Raw genomic sequence first — 27,074 nt, forward strand, 5'->3', positions numbered from 1 at the left:
CCACGATTAAACCTAGGCCTTCTGTCCCCCACCATTTAATGAAGAGCAGTCTATGCATTTGTTATGCCCTGTGCGGGTACTGCACACAATGTTGAGCGCACCCGCCAGTTTCGGCTGTCAGATCAGCTCTTTATTTGTTATGGAAGTTGCACAAAAGCATGTCCATCTCCAAACAAAGGCTCTCTCACTTGATTGTCAATAAGTTGCCCTATTGGAGTCAAAGCACACTCAACTAGAGGCATGGCATCCTCATGGGAATGGACAAACGGGGTTTCCTTACAGGACATATGTTTGGCAGCAGGATGGTCTTCACAAAACACGTTCGCGAGGTTTAACAACCTTGACGTGGCATCCATCTCTTCACAAGTCCTCTCTGTCTAGAGAGCTCCAGCAGGGTTGGGAGGGTTACTTTTGAAATGTATTCCACTACAGATTACAGAATACATGCTGTAAAATGTAATTTGTAATGTATTTCGTTAGATTACTCAAGGTCAGTAACGTATTCTAAATACTTTGGATTACTTCTTTAGCACTGGTAGATTTTTTCACTTGTTTTGACTATAAAAACTGATTATGATTATGATATGATTTTTGCCCTAATATCAAAGGTCTTACTAGAAAAAAAGAAAAAAATGATCTAACGTGAATTATGATAAAAAAATATGATCGTGCCTGGTAACGTGCATGTAAAATTGCTAGAAATAGCATTTTAGCTTAGCGTAAAGCTGACAATTTACACAAGGTTTATTTCTATTTCTTCTGCTCCAAACTTACTTCAAACTTACTTCTCTGTCTGCTCGTATGAATGTAACACATCATAAGAAAGTGTTTCACCGCTGTTCAAATGCACTTTGGATCGCATCATTTATATGTATAAATGTTTTCCATCTGAAAGGACTAAATATTAAATGAAACAAATGACAATAAAATGCAAAGTAATCTCTTCAGTAATCAAAATACTTAATGCAACTGTATTCTAATTACCATTTAAATTGTAACTGTAGTGGAATACAGTTACTTATATTTTGTATTTTAAATACGTAATCCCATTACATGTATTTCGTTACTCCCCAACACTGCGGGTAGACTACCAGTTATAACACAACAGCCGATATGTAAGCTGTGGTTATAATACCCCCTCTGAAGTTCCTCAGTCAGAAATTCTGAAGTAATGATGCTTGAGCACCCGCTTATACTGTATATGCTTAATGCGTGCCTAAAGGGGCGGGGCTCAAACATCATTGCCAAGCAGAATATTGGCGTTATGGTACAAGAGTTTGGTCATCAAGGAAAGTACTTTCCCCATAGCAATGTCTCATTCCCTTCATCTCAGGGAACTGAGGTTACATGCGTAGCCGGAGACGTTTTCAAACATTAGGCTACTTTTCGCAAATCATCCTTAGCGGGCCGTATCTAGTATGTTTGACACCCCAGGGTTAGAGTATTCACTCTGGGTGCATGAGCCACCCATTACTCCATAGACGCGACAGTGAGACGAGAGTTTTGGTGCTGAGAATAATTTTGCCACACATAGCAGGCTGAACTCATTGTAAAATTCAGCTAAAATGCTCTACAAATAAAATCAAATAAATATCTAAATGAATTTTTATTCAGAAATGGAAAACTGGTTCATTGATATGCATCTTCAAGTTATTGTCTGAATGAATTAAATTTGTATTGTTCTACTCTTAATCAAGACAAACACATGAATGTCACATCATTAACAATTCACACACAGCTGGCCTTATTTACTAATGATTGGGATGATTTTGCATACCTATATGCACAGGAAAACTTATCACGAATAATTTCCACTAGACTCACAACAGGTGGATGCACACATGGATATTTTCTTACCCTTGTTCTAATAATAATGAATTTGTATTATTCTAAATGAAGGAAGCATGTCTGAAGTTAGTTATTTGCAGAAAACACACTCAAACCATCTCCATATAAGGACTTTCAGCACCACTGCCTGTACACTTGTACACTTGTAAATGTGTAGAGAAAGATGCTGCCAATGCGTGCAGGCATGACCAGTAAGTCCTGGGAAATGTATGTTAGAAGCACACTTTTTTTCATAAATTCATGACCCAAATGCATGTAAACGAGTACCCTAGTATCCCATGGCACCTATTCAAATTAACTTAAAAAAAACAATGAAACAAAACTATACATAATTTACTATACAAAACCTATGCAAATGAAGAACAGCCACCCATACATTCACTCTGCAGTAAAACATTAACACTTGTTACATTTTGTATATAAGAACATCTTGTACAGGTCTTACATCATTATAATGTACTTGTGGTTAATTAATACTTGATAATAACGTAGGGCAGACTGGGGCTAGTTGTCAAAAGGGCTATATCTCTGTGACTGTAAGGTTTTGAGTCAAAAGTCCAATTACACAAATGTGTGATTTCTCCAGCAGTGGTATGGTTTCAAAATACAAAATGGAATTGTCCTCCAAACTAAAATTCAGGTTTCACTGTGTTTTGTAATAGCTTTTGAGTAAACAAACGAACAAAGATTTTAATTGAGAAGTTGAACTGTTTTCAGGACATGGGTATGTCAGGTCAATGTTTTTTTTTATATGTGGTCATTTATTTTTTTATTTTTAGTTTTTTTTTTGCAATTAATTAATTATGTTTGTTGGCCAAACCAATGGTTGGAGGTTTTTTGATACCTTATATTTTTTTTTCATTATTATTTTATGATTCATAATTGTTTACATTTATGCTGATTGACAAGTTTTCCTATATAGTATGACTTGTGTTGTGTGTAATCTGATTACAAAGCAACTAGTAACTGTAATATAATCATTTTTTGTCAAAAAGCAGTGTAACAATTTTTTTTTTTTCACTTATTTAATTCTGGTAATCATATTAAAAGTTACTTTCAATTTTTATTTGCTTTTAAGTACAGTACTTCGGTTACACATCTTTCTAAAATAATATTGTTATTAGAATTTAAAACATGAATTTCTATGTATGTCTGTTTCTGTGACAGCTGAAGGCAGTGACATTACCAGGATGATTTGTTTGGTTGGGCATTTTGATCTTTAGGGTGGGCAACGTTATGGGGGGTGGGGGCGGGGGGTGAGTATAACATGCAACAAAGTGGTAACTCATTTAAAAAAAAAAAATATCACTAAATCAAATAATCTACATCAAACAATACTCTTTAATTTCCTTTATAGATTCAATGCCATAAACTTTGGAAGCTTTGGCAAATCTAACAAAAGTGTTAGACTAGTTCTTCCTCAGAGGTGTTCATTGTAGCAGTCTGGTAACCTCTAAACCAAACATACAATTCCTAGAAAGTTTGTCTTAGTTGTAATGTTTAGTGTTTTACAAGTATAGAAACTATAATAAATGGGAGAGAAAAAATAAATGATCATCTTTTAATTAAAACCATATCCATAACACATTCTGATATAATTACATATTCTATTTATTTATTTGTCAGGGACAATACACGTTAATCAAACATCTCATAGATTTTATTGTGCCGGATTTCGTCAAAATGGCAAATTTGCATCTGCTGTCCATGGACAGGTTGATGTCAAAGTACAAAATTACACTAAAATACGGGTGCTCAAGTCTATGCACACTGTACATAATTTAAAAATACCAATAACATTCAAAATCAACAAATCCTAAGAACATGATGTTCAAAAACACAGTATATCCATAAGACATTATCGATAATATTAAGTACCATGTTGACAATTCTGGTTTGACAATAACCAGCTTTTTAAAAAATTTTTTTAGAGAAAACGTCATGATTTGTTAGATCTTTCAAATCAGCTGGAAGTCCATTCCAGTCATGGGTTGCTCTTAAAGCAAAAGCTCACTGACCAAAAGCACTCTTTCTTAATGGTATTTTATGGTCACCAGCCCTTGTGATTTTTTCCTGTAATTTTATTAATGAACTGTTTAAATATGGGTGGGGCAAGACTATAAAATAAACAAATAAATAAATAAAAATCAACATTACACCTACAGATTTAATCAAGTTTTCCCAACTCAAGAAATTATACTTGACACAACAGTGATAAACTCTGTTTGGCTTTTTGTCTAGTACCTAAAGAGCTTGCTTGTTCACTGTTTTAACAGGCTTGAGGACGGATTTACATGCCTGTGTCCAGGAAGTCATGCAATATGTAATATAAGGAAGATTCATCACATTCATAAATAAAACTGCTGCCTCTGTGATCAGATTATTACTAATCAAAAATTTGCCAAATTACATTTTACTGCTTTTACAACTCTCTTCACATATTTTAAAAGAAAGTTGAGTCAATTATAATTCCCAAATATTTAAATTAAAGTACAACATTAAGCTTCTGTTCAAGGACACAAACTTCTGGTTCAGTGTCACAATCCGCTCTTTTTGTAAAGAACACATAAACAGGTTTTGTTTCATTTAGATGCTGACAAGTTTCAGCTAACCATTGTGAAACATGAACTATTGCAGATGAATATTCCTCTGCAGCTTGTTGCTTATATTTTTGCATGCACATAGATAACAACATCATTAGCATACATTTTACAAATAACAAGGACAGACATCTCATTATTACTATTATATTTATATTAATATAAATTACAGTAATTTCAAAAACACAACACATAGGCCTAATTTCTTGTTTCCTGTTTTGAAATTAAAAAACGCGAATTCTTAAATTTTTAATAAATGATTTATTTACATATTCACTGTAATGGTTTAGACGACCAGAAATCCCTTATCTGTCGACCACTAATGTGAATAGTCTAGAACAGGAATGCACATCCAACTGTGTTGTTCTAAGTCTCTGGAACATGCTGAATTCAATGTTTCTGAGTCAAACGCTCACCACTCTTGAAACTTGTCGTCCGTTTTAGTGTGCAGTAGGCTTTATAAAATTGTGGTTCACGGATCTTATGCATGTCTCATTGTACATGTTGTTTGTTGTAATGCTCTTGAAAGGTATTATTTGCAGATTTTCCAAGTGCCAGAGATTAAACTACTCACTAAAAATTGCCGTCTGATCATTTAGGGTGGGCAGGCGAACTTTCAGGGTGGGCAATGACACCCTAGCCCACCCGTAGACACGGCCCTGTCTGTAGGGTGTGCACCCCCCAATGAGTCATTGGAAAGCAGAAATGTGTGGTGGATGGATATTTAATTATTTGTGTGCAGCAATGGCCGATGAGGAATTATTATTAAAATAATAATATTATTTTCTAATTTATTATATCATATCATATATAATATTTTATATAATACACTGAGCAGAAAAACGTTCCTTTTTACAAAGTAACTTAAAAGCTAAGTAATTAGTAATGCGATTACTTTTTTGATAAAGTAATTAGTAAAGTAATCTTATTACCATTTTAGAGAAGTCATTAGTAATAGTGAATTGTTTTATTGAGAAACTTACCCAACACAGTGTGACAATGTGCCCTGCTATTGGCTCATTGTGTGTTCAATGTAAAATAACATTTTCCTGGACAATAATGTTGGAAATGTTTAGTAGCTTTTTTATAGTCAAGTGAAGGTTTGGTCAGAAACTGACTGCGATAGATTCCCTGAAGTAAAAGCATGACAACTAGACCCTGTCTCACAGATTTATGGTTTGTTGCTATCTTTTATAATATTTGACTTCCTATGCTTTACCTCTTATGCTACTACTACCATAGGAAACCATAAATCTTGTCCAGTCTAGACATGTGTTTCTCAATCCTGGTGCTGGAACAGGGCATTTCTGAGCATATGGGGGCCCTAGGTGAAATCCTACTCGAAAGGCCCCAATAACTAATCCAACATAACCCCCCACACACAAATCACAAAACATTTAACAATAAATTAACAATAAATAACTATACAAATTAACAATAAATGACTTTAAATAACAGTGAATAACAATATACAATGAAAATAGCACCTTCAACATATAACCAAAAGAACAGCTGGTGTGCATTATTGCTCAACAGAACTTCTCCCTTCCCTTGTGGACCAGGGGGGAGGGGGGGCCCTATAGCGATCTAATTGAGTCAAAACAGCTGCCTGAGTCTTACCCGCAGCTTTTAGTACATTAAAAAAAAAAAACTTTATTTGCGGGGCCCTCTGGTGGCACGGGGGCCCTAAGCGGCAGCTTATACTGCTTTGCTTATTGATAGAAACGTCACTGTGCTCCTGGACCAGGATTGAGAAACACTGGTATACACAAATCTGGCAAGAAAAGATTTAACATTAAACCATCATTTCTTTTAAAGGTTCACCCAAAAGTGAACATTGTCATAATTTACTCACCCTCATGTCGTTCCAAACCCGTATGACTTCTCTCTTCTGCAGAATACAAAGGGAGATATTTTAATGAATATTGCAGTAGTTTGCAAGTTCACACAAGACCTTACTTTTAACTGAAAAATGACTTAAATTTTGTGTTATTTCTCAAAGCCTATCGAATGCCTTCAGAAAACTTGGACTATGATGCATATTTTTGGGTCCTTTTTAAGTTTTACAGTTGACAATTAATTGAAAAGATGGACAGGGATATTCATTAAAATGTCTTCTTTTGTGAACGCATAAGAAAAAAGTCATGTGGGTTTGAAATGACAGGAGGTTGAGTAAATTATGGTAGTGTTTGCATTTTGGGGTAACTATTCCTTTAAAGAGAATTTATTGAAATTATTAATAATCTGTGTGGAGAGATAAGTCAGATAAAATTATGCTTGGAAAATTGGGTATACAGTAGATAATCCAGTTGTGTCACTCACCTGATGACGAGATCATGAGCATCAATAAGAGGACCATAGTGAGAGTTTTTGAGGTTCCCAGAGTTCCCCACAACAGCACAGCTTCTGCAGCGGCCCCAACCAGCATCCAAATAATACTCTTCATTTGGGAAGATGCCAAATAACATCTCCACCACTGCTGTATAGTTTACGTTACTCTTGTATTGTAGCTTCTGTTCAAATATTATGGAAGAAATGATTATCAGAGTTGTCTGCATTGGTTAGTCAAGTCACTTTTATTTAGATAGCACTTTTCACAATACATACACCTTTTCAAAGCAACTTTACAGAAAATCATGACCTAATGTATTAAAACCCCCAGTGAGCGATCCAAAGGCAACTGTGGCAAGGAAAAAAAGATGGAATTTCCATTTCCACTTCCAGTAGTATTTCAGGATTTCCATTTTGGGTGGACCATTATTTATTTTTACAATGTCAGTATTTCTATTTCAGTTTGAAACAAAATATGTGCAAAAATATGTGTTATTAGATAAAATTCGCTCTATTGTATTTAACAATTTGTTTCTGCCATTTACTACATTTGTATAAACATTGATGGATAATTGCAAATGCTGTCCATAATTTGCTATATTACAGTACTTACTGACTGCAGTTTCCCAGTGAAATGTCCAGCTGGGGGTGCCAAAAGCAAGTGAAATGGTGTCGCAATCAGACTAGGTTTTTAAAACTGTATTACGGAAGATTTTTTGGTTAAAAATTAACAAAATGCTATTATTGATTGAGTACATCAGCAATCAGTGTTCAAAACAATGTCCTCCTTATTGATTCACTACAGTAAGCCTACATGTGTTATTGTATTTTGAGCTGTCAGGTCAGATTTGGTGAAATCGAAAGCTTATTTTGTTCATCCTTACGTGATTACGTCATGTCCATAAACACAGGAAAGAAGTATGTCATTTGTTCCGGCTGGGAAAACTATGCTGTTCAGTTCAGTCAGTCACTGTCACACAGTTCAGGACAGCATCGCTGCAGTCTGGATGAATGTTTATCTGTTAAATTTGCTATATATATATAAATTTGCAGTGGAGTTCTTTACTTGCTATAATGCTTAGACATGTTGTCTGGTAGGGTTGTTGAAGCTTATATTGCTTGTCAGTACTCGTGTTAACCAATCACAATGTATCTACATTGTCCAGTGAAGTTACTGCAACATGTTTACTAATATGTATGACTTCTGAGTATTTTATGACATTGTTTATTGTCCTTCAAGCAGACTGTATTTTTACAAGTCTGTTTAAAAGCCACTATAGGTACAAATTACTACAAAGTATTTCCCCATGAAATGTATAGTCATCTAAAGTTATTTCAAATGTACCAATTACATAGCACAGTAATATACATATTAATTTGTTTAGTGTAACCACTGATCTACTATAACTTTACTGCTAAAAAAATTATTAAACATACTATTGTTATTTTTATTGAATTTCTGCATATTGTTTTCATGTTTAATAAAGTATATTTCATTCCCATCATTAATAAATCCTTGTTTTATGTTTTTAGTTTACAGTGTTATTGTGTGCAGCGCATAGACGTACTATTGTAGTATTACGGTTTTACTTGCATTAACAACAGAGGCTGTACAATATAATATAAAATAATAAAGTCTTTCATTGAACTCATACCAGCCATATCACGAGTTTCACCTCTTAAATTGATAAGTGTAGTAAAATACAAACATTAATAGTAGATAAAACACTTGAATAATCAAATTCAAATATACTGGTAACTTGTGGTGGTTCATGAGAGTCCCCTGTTCTCCATGTAAAAGTGCTTTGAGTGCAGTTTCAGAAAAGCACTATGTGTAAAATTATAAATGTAAAACCTAACCTAAAATTTTGGCCTACTTTCTTTACTACAGATTTGCCATATACAATAACAAAAGTGCACAAAAGTGCACAACAAAAAAGACAATATGTGCACACACTAAAAATAAAATAAAAAATGTGTATGAATATAGCAAATGTTGTGAACAAAACAGACATCATTACCCTTAACAATACCTTAACCTAACTGATATCAATGTGCCCTCTAAGCTGTACGCCTGCGTGGCCACACACTTCTGACGTTCCTCCAACGCAGATGGACAAAACATCTGCACAGATGGCAGCCTCAAGTGATAGGGGAAACCTAGAGATTTTCCAGAATCGGAGCTAAATGCACGCTCAGTATTTGAACTGGAGACCATATGGTCCATTAGTTCATGTTTTTCCAGTATGAAGCTGAAGCTTTGATTGAAATCTTGTGTGTAAACAAGGTAGAAATACACATTATTGAGTCTTGACACAACACATACCGCATTTGCTGCGAGACGCAAGCACTATACTGCGGTAAATTGCTTCCCTATCTGTCACTCACTCGACGTTGTGTCGATGTAGTGACACTAGGGGTTACTCTTGGGAGCCAGAGACACCTCTGGTCTTTGATAAAAGGCCAATGAAAATTGGCGAGTGGTATTTGCATGCCACTCCCCTGGACATACGGGTATAAAAGGAGCTGGTATGCAACCACTCATTCAGATTTTCTCTTCGGAGCCGAACGGTCATGCTCACTGAGCTGAATACTACTGTTCATTCACCTCTGCTGGATCTGACGGTGCATTTCAGCGGCTTCTCCCCCCTCTGCACTGGTGCACTGCAGAGAATGCCCCTGGGCGCTTCGGCAGAAATAAAAGAGTATATTTCTCTAAAAGAGCGGCACACACGGAACGTCCTTTTAAAGACCCTTCTTTTTAAAGATGCTTTTCCGATTGTGTGTTATTCCTGGTTGCGCTCGTTATTTCTGGCCTTCTGACGGTCACGACCAGACGGTCTTTCGTGTCTGGACAGCATTCGTGGATGGTCATGTTCTCATTGCGAGAATATGTCCATGGCAATGTTGCGGTCACGGCTCACCTTCACAAGAAAGCAAGCCACCCCAGAGGCTCCCGCCTCGGTCCTTTTACCCACGGGTATGAGGCCAGCGTGGCTAGCACTGGGGGCGATTTGGGGACCCCAATGGGACCGCCTCCGCCGGGTATCCCCCCGCGGACCTCCCATTCCCCAGCACGCTCGTCTGCCCCGATTGGGCTTCCGGATGAGTCCGCCGGCTCGTCTCACGGTGAGTTCGACCTCTTATTCGGAGCCCGCGAAAGTGATGAGCTCTCGAGCGCAGCATCGGAGAGCGGGCTCGTCCAGTCGGAAGCCTCAGCTGGGCTCCTCCCTTCGGGGTCAATTGCCCAGTCACAGGCTGATGCGGAGATGACGACATGCTTTCCCGGCAGCCGCGAGCATCGGCTAGAGTGGAACTCACTGCTCTTCCCTGAACCCTCACGGCTCGGTGATCGGTGCCGTGAGCCCAGGAACCACTCAAAGCCACACCCCGCCCCCGTTCCTTTCTTCCCGGAAGTACATGAAGAGCTGACAAGGTCGCGGGAGGCACTTTTTACTGCCCGGTCCCGATCTTTTCAGCTTCCCCGCCCTCACTACCCTCGATGGTGGGGCGGCCGAGGGCTCTTCGGCAATCCCCCGGTGGATAACGGTGCTCGCGGTGCACCTATGCCCGCAGAGCGCCGCCACCTGGCGCGGGTGCCCAAAGCTCCCATCCAAGGCCTGTAGGTTTACGTCGTCTCTGACGGCTAAGGCCTACGGTGCCGCTGGACAAGCCACCTCTGCCCTGTACGCCATGGCTCTCCTGCAAGTCTGCCAAGGCGCTAAAGGAACTGCACGAGGGTAGTTCCGCCCCGGGATTGAAGCAGGAACTCCGAGCGATGGAGGTCACGGCGAGGTCTCTCGGGCAGACGATGGCCACACTAGTGGTCCAGGAGCGCCACCTTTGGCTCAACCTGGTCGAGATGGGTGAGGCCGACAAGACACGATTCATTGCTGCCCCCATTTCCCAGGCGGGCCTATTCGGCGACACTATCGAGGACTTTGCCCAGCAGTTTTCGATGGTAGATCAGTAGATGGATGCTAGCCGGCATATCCTGCCCCGGCGCGGCTCAAGATCCCGTACCCAGTCTACTCATCACTAAGGGCATCCCCCTGAGGTGACTGCACCGGCTCCGCCGCAGCCCGCCCCTTCGGCCCGGCCCCGGCGTGGAGCCCACCGCAGGAAGCAGACGCCACCCATCTCACGGCCAACCAGAACCCGTGAAAGACTTCAAAGCGCCCTTGAGACAGGTGACCCAGGGACAACGAAACCCGCTGCTCTGGAGCTGGTAAGCAGATCTCTGTCTTTTTGTTACCTTTTGCATTTAATTGCGCCGCATGGCCAAGTGGCTGCAGTACTCAAGAGCTCAGCAAGTGAGGTTTCCTTGTTCCCTGGGTCACGTATCCGGTGTGTACGGCCGTCATCACGACCACCGTCCACCACTCTATTTGGCAGGTTTGGCGCTCCAGCGGCGGTCTCCCGCCCCTGAGCGCCCAGCTGTGGCACAAATCTGCCCCCGATGTGACAGTCCCCATGGGTCACGAGGACAGGCCTCTTCCTCCCCTATCCCAGGCTGTTCCGGGGGTGGTCACAAGGAGCCAGGTAAGTGCTTCGATGTCCTTAGACTCAGCATGGCCAAGACGTGGTGTGACACCTCGAGCTCCGCCCCGCCGCGAGGCCCCACCTGCCGGTACGTCTGATGATGTTGTCCCTTTGGTCCCCCTTGCGCGGAACTTGGACGCATGGCTTGCGCTTTCAAATCCATTGCGAGAGCTTGTCCAGACCGTCCGACTCGGCTGCACGATTCACTTCGCCGGGCGTCCGCCCAGGTTCAGTGGTGTCCACTTCACCTTGGTGAAAGACAAAAATGCTGCTACCTCAAGTCGCTGCAAGCCACTCACATCCCGGGCAACCTCAACACTACAATGGACACACTGTCACGACAGCTTACCCTCAGGGAAGAGTAGAGACTCCACCCTCAGGTGGTCCAGCTGATTTGGAGTCTATTCGACAGGCACAGGTGCACCTGTTCGCCTCCCAAGAATCCTCCCCACTGCCTGCTCTGGTACGCCCTGACCGAGGCCCCCCTCAGCATAGACACGCTGGCACACAGCTGGCCCCCTGGCATGCGCAAATAGGCGTTTCCCCCAGTGAGCCTGCTTGCACAGACCCTGTGCAAGGTCAGGGAGGATGAGGAGCAGGTCATCCTGGTAGCACCCTACTGGCCTGCCCAGACGTGGTGCTTGGACCTCACACTCCTTGTGACAGCTCCCCCCTGGCGAATTCCCCTGAGGAAGGACCTTCTTTCTCAGGGATGGGGCACCATCTGGCATCCACGCCCAGACCTCTGGAATCTCAATGTCTGGCCCCTGGACGGGACACAGAAGACCTAAGTGGTCTACCATCTGCGGTGGTGGACACAATCACCCAATCACCCCTCTACGAGGCGCCTGTATGCCTTAAGTGGTGTCTGTTCGCTAAGTGGTGTTCTTCCCGACACGAAGACCCCCAGAGATGCACAGTCAGATCAGTGCTTTCCTTCCTGCACGAGAGGTTGGAAGGGAGGCTGTCCCCTTCCACCTTGAAGGTGTACATTGCTGCCATAGCAGCACACCAAGACGCAGTCGACTGTGAGTCCTTAGGGAAGCACAACTTGATCGTCAGGTTCCTAAGAGGCGCCAGGAGGCTGAATCCCTCTAGACTGTGCCTCGTTCCCTCATCGGACCTCTGTAGTTCTTCAGGGTCTACAGAGAGCCCCTTTTGAGCCTTTGTAGTCAGCCGAGCGTAAGGCACTCTCCTTGAAGACTGCCCTCCTGACTGTGCTCACTTCCATCAAGAGAGTAGGTGACCTGCAAGCGTTCTCTGTCAGTGAAACGTGCCTGGAGGTCGGTCCAGGTTACTCTCACATGATCCTGAGACCCTGACCGGGCTATGTGCCCAAGGTTCCCACCACCCCTTTAGGGACCAGGTGGTGAACCTGCAAGTGCTGCCCCAGGAGGAGGCAGACCCAGCCCTGTCATCGCTGTGTCCGGTGCGCGCTTTACACATTTATTTGGATTGCACGCAGAGCTTTAGAATCTCTGAGCAGCTCTTTGTCTGCTTTGGTGCATAGCGGAAAGGAAGCACTGTCTCCAAGCAGAGGATCGCCCACTGGCTCATTGACGCCATAACTATGGCATATGTCGCCTAGGACATGCCGCCCCCGGTAGGGCTTCCAGCCCATTCTACCAGAGGTGTAGCAGCTCCCTGGGCCCTGGCCAGACATTTGCAGAGCAGCAGGCTGGGCAACACCCAACACTTGTGCAAGGTTCTACAACCTCCGGGTGGAACCGGTTTCGTCCCAGGTAATGGCACGCAACACGAGCGGATAAGCCCGGGATAGCTGGCTGGGTGTATCGCTTGCACATAGCGCCTTCCACCTCCCTTGGAGCTGAAGACGTGTGCCATTAATTCCCAGTAGTGTTCACAAACTTTGTTCCCTGGTTGACTTCCTCCGAGCCCTGTGGCAGTCGAGTTTTCGGAGAGACTCGCTGTCGGCCCAGTACACGCGCTAACTAAGAGCCCTGTTCTGGGGTAGGTGCTCCGCATGTGGCAGTTCCCTGTAAGGCTAACCCCATGCAATATATATCTTCCGCTAGTTCATTTCCCTGCTGGCAAACTGCGTCTTCCTTGGGCCCCTCTGCCCCAGTCTCCATGTTTGTAGTAACTCCTCCCCCATTGGGCAGGATCTACCTTGAAGGCTCTCCACATGGTTGGAAAGTCCGTGTGACGTATTCTTCCACTTAAATATCGCCCCCTCTCTTTGGGCGAGGTGTGGTCTCCGTGGTGTCTTCCCCTTGGGAGGGACACCCCCCGACTAGAACTGGCGGCCCAGTTGGATAATTCCCCTTCTTTTTTAGGGAGTGGAAAAAGGGAAGGGGAAAAGAGGCCATGACTGGGTTAAGCCTGTCTCTATCTTTGGGTAGTCGACTTGTCCCCAAAAAGGGCCGTTCGACACTCATAACTATGTTGGGGGAGGTTACATGTCGACCTGGTGCGCTGACTATGAGGCACACAGCAGTCTGCCCACCACACACCGCCAGTTCACGTAACACAGTTCAGCCAGTTGTGGCGTTTCGTATAGGGACCCCTAATGTCACTACATCGACACAACGTTGAGTGAGTGACAGATAGGGGACGTCATGGTTACTGGTGTAACCTCCATTCCCTGTTGGAGGGAACGAGACGTTGTGTCCCTCCTGCCACAACGCTGAACTACCCGCTGAAATGGCCGGACCTTATATCGGCTCCTCAGCATAAAACCTGAATGAGTGGTTTCATACCAGCTCCTTTTATACCCGTATGTCCGGGGGAGTGGCATGCAAATACCACTCGCCAATTTTCATTGGCCTTTTATCAAAGACCAGAGGTGTCTCGGGCTCCCAAGAGTGACCCCTAGTGTCACTACATCGACACAACGTCTCGTTCCCTCCATCAGGGAACGGAGGTTACACCAGTAACCATGACGTTTTATCTTTGACATTCATTTGATAGTTGGAATAAAACCCATTTAACTCTCTGCAATGTTCATATCAATAATATTCTGAGTTTTTTTTAAGTTGGTTTGACATGATTAATACAAATGGTCAATGAGTTTAATAAGTTTATTTAGATAAAAAATGATATATAAAAAGTAGCACAAGAAAACTCCACAAAACAAGCGTTGTGCTATGTAGGGAATAATATTCTGAATTTCTTGATGTTGGTTTCACATCTTTAGGTCAAACGGTCAACGAGTTTAATAGATTTATATGAATAAATAATTATAAATAAAAAGTACAATGAGATACCTCCACAAAAGAAGGCTTTTGCAGTTGGTTTGACAACTTTGGATCAAACTGTCATAGAGTTTAATAGGATTAGAAATGTTTTGAAATGTACTGTAAGCCTTGTGGTATACCAAGGACATCTGTTTATGTATATCTCAGTTGTTTTGGCTTCTTTATGTGAATATTGCAGAGAGTTATATGGGTTTAAATCTGAATATCAAATGAATGTCAAACATAAAACCAACTTTACAGCAGTGAGCGCTATTGGTAAATGCAGATATGTGGTTGCGCGCCTGAACAGTTAAATGTGCTTCATGGTCAATGTCCATCCTGCAAGTGGTCATAAACAGTTGCTTATGTCTTATATGAATTCAAACATGTACTACAAATCAGGTATGTGTCAAAATATTGGATCTGTGCATAAGACTTTGCAGTGTTATGCAGCCTAATAGATCTGCTGCTGTCTATTATGTTTTCTTAATACTTAGGCTAATTTGTTTTATAACTACTATTTACCTGAATAATAATAACAACAATAGTAATTATAATAATAATAATAATAAAAACATGAAGCAGTGTAATACTTTGGCAACATGCCAATTCTTTTATTTATTATGCTTAACTTTTTTTTAAAGTTGGAGCCTGTGTTAGCACAATTGCATAATAGCATATTATCCATTTTGAAATTTCACTGGTATTGGTACCAGAAAAAATTTTGGTATTTTAATGGAAATACAGTGTATACAGGTGCATCTCAATAAATTAGAATGTCGTGGAAAAGTTCATTTATTTCAGTAATACAACTCAAATTGTGAAACTCGTGTATTAAATAAATTCAATGAACACAGACTGAAGTAGTTTAAGTCTTTGGTTCTTTTAATTGTGATGATTTTGGCTCACATTTAACAAAAACCCACCAATTCACTATCTCAAAAAATTAGAATATGGTGACATGCCAGTCAGCTAATCAGCTCAAAACACCTGCAAAGGTTTCCTGAGCCTTCAAAATGGTCTCTCAGTTTGGTTCACTAGGCTACACAATCATGGGGAAGACTGCTGATCTGACAGTTGTCCAGAAGACAATCATTGACACCCTTCACAAGGAGGGTAAGCCACAAACATTCATTGCCAAAGAAGCTGGCTGTTCACAGAGTGCTGTATCCAAGCATGTTAACAGAAAGTTGAGTGGAAGGAAAAAGTGTGGAAGAAAAAGATGCACAACCAACCGAGAGAACCGCAGCCTTATGATTGTCAAGCAAAATCGATTCAAGAATTTGGGTGAACTTCACAAGGAATGGACTGACACACAGACGTGTCAAGGAATTTGGCTACAGTTGTCATATTCCTCTTGTTAAGCCACTCCTGAACCACAGACAACGTCAGAGACGTCTTACCTGGGCTAAGGAGAAGAAGAACTGGACTGTTGCCCAGTGGTCCAAAGTCCTCTTTTCAGATGAGAGCAAGTTTTGTATTTCATTTGGAAACCAAGGTCCTAGAGTCTGGAGGAAGGGTGGAGAAGCTCATAGCCCAAGTTGCTTGAAGTCCAGTGTTAAGTTTCCACAGTCTGTGATGATTTGGGGTGCAATGTCATCTGCTGGTGTTGGTTCATTGTGTTTTTTGAAAACCAAAGTCACTGCACCCATTTACCAAGAAATTGTGGAGCACTTCATGCTTCCTTCTGCTGACCAGCTTTTTAAAGATGCTGATTTCATTTTCCAGCAGGATTTGGCACCTGCCCACACTGCCAAAAGCACCAAAAGTTGGTTAAATGACCATGGTGTTGGTGTGCTTGACTGGCCAGCAAACTCACCAGACCTGAACCCCATAGAGAATCTTATTATTCTCTTAGTATTGTCAAGAGGAAAATGAGAAACAAGAGACCAAAAAATGCAGATGAGCTGAAGGCCACTGTCAAAGAAACCTGGGCTTCCATACCACCTCAGCCGTGCCACAAACTGAACACCTCCATGCCACGCCGAATTGAGGCAGTAATTAAAGCAAAAGGAGCCCCTACCAAGTATTGAGTACATATACAGTAAATGAACATACTTTCCAGAAGGCCAACAATTCACTAAAAATGTTTTTTTTTATTGGTCTTATGATGTATTCTAATTTTTTGAGATAGTGAATTGGTGGGTATTTGTTAAATGTGAGCCAAAATCATTACAATTAAAAGAACCAAAGACTTAAACTACTTCAGTCTGTGTGCATTGAATTTATTTAATACACGAGTTTCACAATTTGAGTTGAATTACTGAAATAAATGAACTTTTCCACGACATTCTAATTTATTGAGATGCACCTGTATATCTGCCCAATAGAAATAGGATTTGCTCAGCAAGAACACAAGTTGGAGGGAACATTGTTGATAGTGGCTTAAAAGCAAATTTGACATGAAAAGCACATTTTCTGTAGCAACCACATCATTTCATGTCGCTCCTATGACACTTTCATCTCACGTGTCAGCTTGCCTGCTTGACTGGTCTCCAACTGCAGTCTTTCAAGTTCAAAGTCCAAGACTCTCTGAGGTGAGCTACCACGCAAGCTAATCACATTGGAAAAAGGGTGTAAATGTAGATGAGTCTGTAAAACAAGCTTGAACAAATCATTTAAAAAAAAATCAAAATAAATAGAGTAAGAATAGAGCAAAAGTCATACCATGTCGATATCATGACATTGCAGTGTGTGAGTCATAGTGTGGAAAAAAAGCGTTTATAAAGTCAAAATCAGCTATTGTACTCATGATTTGTGTGACTAAACTGCACAGTTGTTGTTGTGCTTCTAGTGTTAATTTCACCAGAAAACTGCAGTAAAACATTGAGAGCAGCATGTTAAAGTCAGTTTGCAAAAATCTAGTTATAGTAATGTTAATTCTATAAGACTAAGTTGGGAATTGGAAAGAACCACCCACTTAAGCCGAGAATAGCATACTACTATACTACTCATACTATTTCTGCCATAGGCACATATGGCAGTAGTAGTACGAGTAGTATGGGCAGTATGCCATTCCGAACTCTAGACAGATATAGCGTCTAGCTGATATGATATGGGGCGTGTCCAGGATTTTTAGCCAGGGGTGGCAAAGGGTGTTAGCAAATTTGTCTACTGAGGAGGAACGCTGTGTCCTCCCAGACATGGGGGAAAGTTGTTATGGACCATACGTGACATGGACGGGTTAAACCATTGCGCACCGTCTCCAGGACGTGAGCGGGGTCCAAGTTGGGGTGGCAAAACTCATTCCGTGCCACCCTTCTGGCCCCGCTCCTGGATATGACCAATCACAGTCAGTTTTGTCATTTCGTGCCATTTAGGAGTGGTATCTGATATACAGTATATCATGCTATAACAAAAGATCACCAAGGGAAAACATTTAATTTAAATAATGCCACTTCAGTCTCCCTAAGCAAAATGTATCGAGAGTCTAAGTACAGGACAAAAACTTTTGTTAAGAAAACAAAACAGAATATGCAGCTCTGCTCTTAGATGTCTGCTTTTCTTGCTACTACGTGCCTCAAACGAAACTAAGAATATCTTTTAAAGATTTTATTTCACTAACCTGGCAAACTTTGTAAAATCCAGTATTATTTTGTCCTCAAAAGCACTCATTGTATCAACTGGAACCTTTTTCCAGGTGGACTGATAAAAAGTTCTGTGTGCTTCTACTCACAGAAGTTCCATCAAAACAGCCAGTCAGATCAGCGCTTATAAGATTAAGAAAGCATTTTCCAGTTTTGTGTACAATATTCATCAGTTGGTTAGTGCACAAACTGTGGGAGACTATTTTGACAGTACCACATTAATAACACATTTATTTTACAAGTAATGTTTCCCTTCAGTTTCTCCAGACTCACACTTGTTAGTCATTTTCTTTGTTAACGTTTAGCCAACAGTAAGTTTTGCCAAGTCTGGGTTGTTGTAGTCCTAAACATTGTTCACACCTTTTGACAAATTAATTTAAATGATTTTTCCATTACTTTTCCAGTCATTTGTGATTACTGGATAGTGATTTTTTGTGACACATTACAGTAAGGTTTCATTTGTTAACATCAGTTTATGTATTATGAATTAACCAGAACTAATAATGAACAATTGTTTTTTATTAGCTAACATTAACAAAGATAGATAAATGTTTTATATGAACATTTATATGAAATACATTAAAACAAAAATAAAAATTGAGCAGAACATTTGGATGGGCCCATGTTTAAAATGGGTCACTGCAACCAAAATATCAGGTCAATTCTAATGAATGTCATGTTAGTACATTGTAAAAGTGGAAATGTGTTGTTGTTTTTACCTGATCTGATCCTTAAATTAAAGGTTTATAATTATCCGTTTCCAATAAGTGCATTTCAGAGATTTCCGCAGATGCTTGGAATAATTCCTAAAGGCCTGATCAACCAAATGATCTAGCTAAAGGTATCATTATCATATATTAAAATTAGCACTGAAAATGAAAGTAATTATTAATGAATGATTTTGCAGAAAGATCAATACATAATTTGCACTTACTTGCCACCATCTGTAGAGGGAGTCACTGAGCACACTGTTTTTCGGGGTCAGTAAGGGTTGGACGCGTGGGTTGAACCGCTGTCTGAACCAGGTGTCACGAGTGAGGTCCATCACGCATTGACCGCACGCACATGCTCCGAAGATCAGTTGTCTAATTGTTGATTGAGAGATTATAAACAGAACGATGATCACACTCACTGTCAGCGTGATGTATCGGCCTCTTCGGGTGGCAAAGCACACCATCTTTTACTCCAATAATGAGTCCTTAAATGACAAAAACAGCCAAAGCCCTGATGTTTAGTTAATCTTATATTCTGCACTTTTTTCATTGTACTTGAATTACACAGTTAACACTGTCATGTAAGGTTAAGTACCAGGGTATACTGATTTAGCATATTACAGGAATAATTCACCCAATTTTTTTTTCTCACTCTAATGTTGTTTTAACCCCCTGTGATTTTCTTTCTTCTGTGGAACACAAAATTAGATTTTTGACCAAATATTTTACTCCATTCACAAAGATGCAATGAAAGTGAATGGTGATTGAGGCTAAATTTGCCTAAATCTCCTTTTCTACCACACATAGTAGAAACCATACCGGTTTGTAACAAAAAATTGTTTTGGGTGTTAACTATACCTTTAGTAAAGTCTGTTCACCTGAGCTGATCAAACCAAGAAACCAACAACCACGGCCAAAAAAACCCCCAGCAATAATAATTTTTTAAAAAAATGGTCAAACAAATGTGATTAATGGATCAGATAACTGACAACTCAGATGACAATTATTCTTTCAATAAACCTTTACCTTTAATGTACATCTTTTAAAGGTTAAAAAGCCTTTGCTAGAAATCTCTATGCTGTGATTTACCTGATGTAAATGGTTAAGGTGTTGAGTTTCAACCCACCTGTGTAGGTGCAGACAGCAGAAGAATAGACATGCATACCATGCATTTCATTTTTAATCTCACTTTCAATGGCACGGCGTATAGTTCATCGATGACAGCTGAAGTTAAGTTGCTTAATAATGGAACATGAGTGTCTGTGTGTGTGACTGCCTTCACGCTGCAATAAAGATATTTGAATAACTCCAAATTGGCCTGGCTTCTGAACTTTTCTCTGTTTTCAATGTCTCCACACACACATATATGCCAGGTTATAACACTCTTTTCCACCATTTGATGAATTACTGCTGATATTATCAACAGAGAATATAAACATATCTCTTTTAAATTAAATACAATTCATTTTACTACCTGCTTTCATCTGGCGGTAAAAGTACAATTTAAAGTGCGTCTGGCAATTTTTGTGAAATAAGTGCAATCTATAATAAACTTAATTTACATTGAGTGTTTGCTGGGAAAGGAATGGCAATGACTTAATTTCAAAACTTAAGATTGCCATCTTAAGTTGCCATCCAGACCTGTGACACGACTGCGTTTAATGGTACAAGAAACCAGGAAAATAGAAGATAAAACAGACTGAAGCCACATGTTGCATGTCAAGACACTGCTGCTAAAATTATTTCTTAATCTTTGTCTTGCTTTAGTATAAAAATATAGGAAAAAAAAAAAAAAAAGTATGAACCCTTTGGAATTACCTGCTTTTCTGTGTTAATTATTCACAAAATGTGGTCTAAGCTTCAGCTAAGTCCTAATAATTAATAAACAAAATCTGCTTAAAGTAATGATAAACAAATAATTGCACTTGTTCTTGTCAATACTGAATATACCATTTCAACATTCATTGTCTAGGGTTGAAAAAGTATGTGAACCTGAGGGCTAATGACTTCTAAAAAAGCTAATTGGAGGCAGGTGTTTCAGTCATTGAGCTGAGATTGTAGATGTGGACTGTAGATAGACTGCCATATAACAACAGTACGGTCTGGGTATTGACAGAGTCTGAACTTCTCAAAGAAGCATGCGAACCATGCTTCGATCAAAACAAATGTCAGATTATTTGACTTTTCAGAGGATCTTAGATGCATGAAGCTGGAAAGACACGGATGTTCACCAATCCACAGTATGTCAAATTGTCTACAAATGGAGGAAATTCAGCACTGTTGCAACTTTGTCTAGGAGTGGGTGCCCTGCAAAGCTGCACATCTCAAATGTGCAAAAGACAACCTTTGATGCTCCAAAAAGTTCTAGGATAATGTTCTGTGGACAAATTAAATGAAAATTGAACTTTTTGACAAACACAAAAAAATTTATTTGGAGGAAAAATGGCACTTCACAACAACACCAAAACCTCATCCCAACTGTGAAGCATGGTGGAGAAAGCATCATAGTTTGGAGCTGCTTTGCTATATCAAGGCTTGGACAGTCTGCAATCACTGAGGGAACAATGAACTGTAACTATCAAAACTGTATCAAGAGATTTTACAGGAGAATGTCAGGGTAGTGGTCTGTCATCTGAAATTTAAAAGAGGTCGGGTGATAGCACTTAATCTTACAATACGGAATACAGTGTTTCCAGTCCTCTCGGTTCAGTAGCGGCGAGACAGACAACCATGTAAACAATCAGTTTCAGCTGAACTGTAGTATGGTAAAACTTCCAAAGACGACTCCACGTTAGCAATCTAGAATACTAGATAAAATACAGAACTACAGCCCTGTGACTGCTGTGGCTGTGTGAGCAAGAGACAGCCACAGTGGGTGTGGCACCAAGCCTTGGAGAGGCATTTACTGAAAATAATAATAAACATAAAATGTCCATAAAAGGGGAATAAAGTGTCCATGGCGAATTAGTGTTCAAAATAAAGGGAAATCTGGCGTCCTCGTGGTGAAGGGGGCTTTGTGAAGGCAGGAGTAGTGTCCACAGGAATGGTTCAGGACGTTGGTGGCTTTTTCAATATAAACCTAAAAGACCTCTCAAATCATTAGAACAATTTATTTGTCCTCTGCGGTGCCTGGGATGGTTAACAACAACCTATTGGCAGCCTGTGGAGTTTCTGACAGAGCTACATATACAATGTACAAATATAAATTACTTAAACTATGCAAAAATAGAGCTTCCTTTAGGGGTAAAACTGTTTTCATGAGAAATAAATATTTTTTATGTTTGTGTCATTTTTTTAATCAACAAGTAAAACAATCGCAGCAGAATCTGCACACACACACACACACACACACACACACACACACACACACACACACACACACACACAGAGAGACTGACTGATGCACTATTAAAAAGCGCACACACTTCACCTGTACTCCAACAGGCTCTATACTGTTTTAAGGTGTGAAAGGAAAATGATAAAAAAAGATAAGTTATATAAAACAAGTTCTATATTCTAATGAGATGAGCCGTGAGTCATTGTAAAACAACTGATATGCAAACACATGTAACCACATTAATTTAACTATATTCCAAAATGCACCACATACAGTAGCAACATTGCTTGGCATCAGCCTGCAGTTCAGTTTATGAACAACATTACTTGGCGAGAGAATTGTTTATTTTGATTATTATAGGTACTATAATATATGTAATTATTTATTGAACATTAACTTTTAACTCATTTCTGTTGCTGCTGTTTCATTTAAGCAACAAGGCACTCAAAATAAAAAAAGGTTTGAATGCTTTAATAGTGTTTTCACAGGCTGTTACTAATTTGCCATGAAATATAAATATTGCCCTAAAATCATCAGATTAAATTATAAACATGATGCAAATTACGGGGGGTCCCACTGACAGCTATTTTGCGAATAACCTAATTGGTATCTTAGCCGACGCAGCGCTGAGCAGATCCCTTCCTGTTCACTGTAACTCTGCCTCTGCAGCAGCTGAGACAAGGTTTTAATTGCCTCTAGACAAATTCACAGTTTCCAAGCAGTTTCATCCTAGGTGTGTATGACTTTCTTCACCAGAACACATTTTAAGAAAAATAGAAAAATATCTTAGCTCAGTAGGTCCTTAAAATGCAAGTGAATGATGATTTCTCTTTTGAAGCTCCAAAAGTCCCAGATAGTCAGCATAAACGTCAATGATACAACACCAGCTGTTAAATTAATGTCTTCTAAAGCTATATGATTGCTTCGGTGCGAAAAATATCAATATTTAAGTACTTTTTTAACTCTAAATCATCTCTTCCGGTAAGCTTCAGGAGAGGGTGGAGATCATGCGGTCTCTCGTGTGACATATTTGCGTTGCCATGATTCAGAGGTAATTGCATGTTCTCCTCTTGGTCGAGACATCCAGGATAAGCACACAAACGCACCATTGTAAGTAAAGAAACAGATAAATACAGATCTAAACCAAAACCAACCAAGCTACTATACAGCATTCCTCCTACTCACTTGTAAACAGTGCTGCTCTTCTGGCTGTGACGCACTTGCCAAAGTTCTCACGTTTCAAATGCCAATGCAATTACTTCACGTGCGTACTGCTGCAGAACGAAAGCATGATTTAGAGTTAAAAATAGTACTTATATTTATCTTTTTCATACCAAAAGTGATAGTGTGATTCATTTAACCACTGGAGTCATTTCAATGACATTTATGCTGACTGTCTGTGATTTTTGGAGCTTCAAAAGAGAAATTGCCATCCACTTGCATTTTAAGGACCTACTGAGCAAAGTTCCTGCTAGCATTTAGTGACAGAATGATTCGACCAAAAATGGACCCAGCTGGAATTAGTTTTTTATTTCTTCTGATCCTCAGGTCACCAAAAAGCTTCCAAAGCTGAAAAGATCTTTGGTCTCCGTCAGGGGAACCTCCCGGTGAGGTAGTATTTACTGGAATTTCTAGCGTTGGCTTCGGGTTTGGGCTTCAACCAGGAATGCCTCATTGATCTCTTTTTGGCAGGCCTGGTTTAGCCCATCAAGCCTTGTATTCCTGTTGGGGGTGAAGAGGGGAGTCTGAGACAATAAATTGGCTTTAAAGTGGGATTATTTTATCTCAGACTGTGTTTCGGAAGGCTCGCTCTCTTCATCCCAGCCCGAGTACAGCGATGCCCCCTCACCGACGATAGGTGCTGCAGCTCCTTTTCCCATCACTCATAGGAGGAGGAGGAGGAAGAGACGGAGCTCCACACCTGAGTCTCTGCCAGTGCTCCCGGCCACAGAGGCCGTTCCCCAGTCACTGCCAGCATTCCCAGCCACGGAAGCCATTCCCCAGTCTCTGCCAGCATTCCCGGCCATGGAGGCCATTCCCGAGGCGCTGCCAGCGATCCCGGCCACGGAGTATGTTTCCCAGTTGCTGCCGGCGCTCCCGACCACAGCAGTCACCACACAGCCTGTCCAGTTCCCTGTGGCCATCGACGAGCCTGTCCTGCTCCCTGTGGCCGTTGACGAGCCCATCCTGTTCCCTGTGGCTGTCGACGAGTCTGTTCAGTTCCCAGTGGCTGTCAACGAGTCTGTTCAGTTCCCAGTGGCTGTCAATGAGTCCGTCCAGTTCCCAGTGGCTGTCGTGTGTCATGATCATGTCCAGCCCCCGGTGACCTTCGAGCCCGTTCAGTCCCCTGTGAACGTCGACTATCCTGTCCAGTCCATAGCGGCTGTCGACCAGCCCTTTGCTCAGTCCAGTGGCCAACACTCAGACACCAGCTACTATTTTGTTGATCAACCCATTAGCCAGCACCCGTCAGACACCAGCCACCAGTCTGTTGCTCAGCCCAGTAACCAGCACCTGTCAGACACCAGCCACCAGTCTGTTGCTCAACCCAGTAACCAGCACCCATCAGCCATCAGTCACCAGTCTGTTGCTTAGTCTGTTCAGTCCCCAGTGGGTGCCAATTACTCAGTCCTGTCCCCGGCAGTTGTCGACCAGTCTGACCCAGTCCTGTCCCCAACGAACACCGACAAGTCTGTTCAGCCCTGTGAGGTCCCTGCCCAGTCTGACCAGCCCTCTGCCGTCCTCACTCAGTCTGACCCAATCCTGTCACCAGCGGTTGTCGACCTGTTGGACCCAGTCCTGTCCCCTACAAATACCAGCCATTTTGTCCTCTCCTTGTGGCCACTACTGACTTCACCAGCTGAGGGTAGGTGGGGGAAGGACCCAGAGGTCTGGATGGACCAGGAGGTCAGGGCTGAACCGGAGGGGAACCCAGAGACCAAGGCAAAATCTGAGCTGCTGAGCAGCTGGTGAAGTCAGCTCAGATTTTGCCTTGGTCTCCGGGTTCCCCTCTGGTTCAGCCCTGGCCTCCATCCAGACCTCTGGGTCCTTCCCCCACCTACCCTCACTGGTCTGTCATCTGTCCCTCAACTTAGCCCATTCCTTTCACCTGGTCTTCCTCCAGCTCCGCCATGACCATCTGGTCCACCTACAGTCTGGTCCAGACCATCCCCCTGGTCTCCGCCACCCACCCTCCCTTGTTTGTCATCTGTCCCTCAACCTGGCCCATTCCTTTCACCTGGTCTTCCTCCAGCTATTCCATGGCCTTCTGGTCCACCTACAACCTGGCCCAGACCATCCCCCTGGTCTGCCCCACTCACCCTCCCTGTTCTGTCATCTGTTCCTAAGCCTGGCCAATTTGGATTTCAGGTGGCATCCGTTGGGGGAGGGGTACTGTCACGACCTCTGTCTGACAGCCCTTTCCTGGTTATCTGTTAATGTGTCGATTTGTGTTTTTCTCTGCCATGCGCTCTTCTGACCCAGTCTGCTTGTTTCCTCTTGTCATGCCTCCTCGTTAAGTCCTTGTCATGTTGATTGTCTGCACCTGTTCCTCATGAGTCTTTATCTATATACTGTGCCTTCATCCTCTTGTGTTTGTCGAATCATTTTGTTTGTCTGTTCCTGTTCCAGTCTTGTTCCTGTTTCCGGTCGGTCCTTGTTATTATCTTTATTTTGGTTTGTTTCGTTTGTTTTCTCTCCCCTGTGAGAGTTTTGTGTTTGCCTATTTGTTTTCTGTTATTTAATAAAATATATTTATTTTCACTCATTCCTGCATTTGGGTCATCCTTCCTGTTAGAATTTCGTGACAGTTGTACTGTCATTATAGGGCTCACATAATATATACACTGGCGGCCAAAAGTTTGGAATAATGTACAGATTTTGCTGTTTCGGAAGGAAATTGGTACTTTAATTCACCAAAGTGGCATTCAACTGATCACAAAGTATAGTCCGGACATTACTGATGTAAAAAAACAGCACCATCACTATCTGAAAAAAGTAATTTTTGATCAAATCTAGACAGGCCCCATTTCCAGCAGCCATCACCCTATCCTTGAGTAATCATGCTAAATTGCTAATTTGGTACTAGAAAATCACTTGCCATTATATCAAACACAGCTGAAAGCTATTTGGTTTGTTAAATGAAGCTTAACATTATCTTTGTGTTTGATTTTGAGTTGCCACAGTATGCAATAGACTGGCATGTCTTAAGGTCAATATTAGTTCAAAAATGGCAAAAAAGAAACAGTCAATCATTGTTTTGAGGAATGAAGGCTATACAATGCTTGAAATTGCCAAAAAACTGAAGATTTCATACAAAGGTGTACACTACAGTCTTCAAAGACAAAGGACATCTGGCTCTAACAAGGGCAGGAAGAGATGTGGAATGCCCAGATCCAATTATTCAAGAGGATAAGTACATCAGAGACTCTAGTTTGAGAAATAGACGCCTCACATGTCCTCAGCTGACAGCTTCATTGAATTCTACCCGCTCAACACCAGTTTCATGTACAACAGTAAAGAGAAGACTCAGGGGTGCAGGACATATGGGAAGAATTACAAAGAAAAAGCCACTTTTGAAACAGAAAAACAAAAAGAAAAGGTTAGAGTGGGCAAAGAAACACACATTGGACAACAGATAATTGGAAGAGTGTTATGGATCTTAACCCCATTGAGCTTTTGTGGGATCAGCTAGACTGTAAGGTGCGTGAGAAGTGTCCGACAAAACAGCCACATCTATGGCAAGTGCTACAGGAAGCGTGGGGTGAAATGTCACCTGAGTATCTGGACAAACTGACAGCTAGAATGCCAAGGATCTGCAAAGCTGCAGTGTGTAATATATATATTTATTAATTTATTAATTTATATATATATATATATATATATATATATAAATTTTGTGTCCCCAGGTATGCAAAAAC

The 27,074-nt window shown here is 41.3% G+C and overlaps 1 protein-coding gene across 1 annotated transcript in view; it reads right to left on the reverse strand.

Moving 5' to 3' along the window:
• The window catches only part of LOC127420754 (CMP-N-acetylneuraminate-beta-galactosamide-alpha-2,3-sialyltransferase 1-like), a 46,473-nt gene extending 26,420 nt beyond the window's left edge, over positions 1–20,053 (reverse strand). The window contains exons 1-3 of the mRNA XM_051663281.1: positions 19,945–20,053; positions 19,040–19,303; positions 6,771–6,961 (exon numbers count right to left, since the gene is read on the reverse strand). Of these exons, the coding sequence (XP_051519241.1) occupies positions 6,771–6,961; positions 19,040–19,282 (434 nt within the window). The 5' untranslated portion in view covers positions 19,283–19,303; positions 19,945–20,053. The remainder of the gene's footprint in view (positions 1–6,770; positions 6,962–19,039; positions 19,304–19,944) is intronic.
• Between the last annotated feature and the right edge of the window lie 7,021 nt (positions 20,054–27,074).

The sequence above is a fragment of the Myxocyprinus asiaticus genome, chromosome 30 (assembly GCF_019703515.2).
Source record: "Myxocyprinus asiaticus isolate MX2 ecotype Aquarium Trade chromosome 30, UBuf_Myxa_2, whole genome shotgun sequence".
NCBI lineage: Eukaryota > Metazoa > Chordata > Actinopteri > Cypriniformes > Catostomidae > Myxocyprinus > Myxocyprinus asiaticus.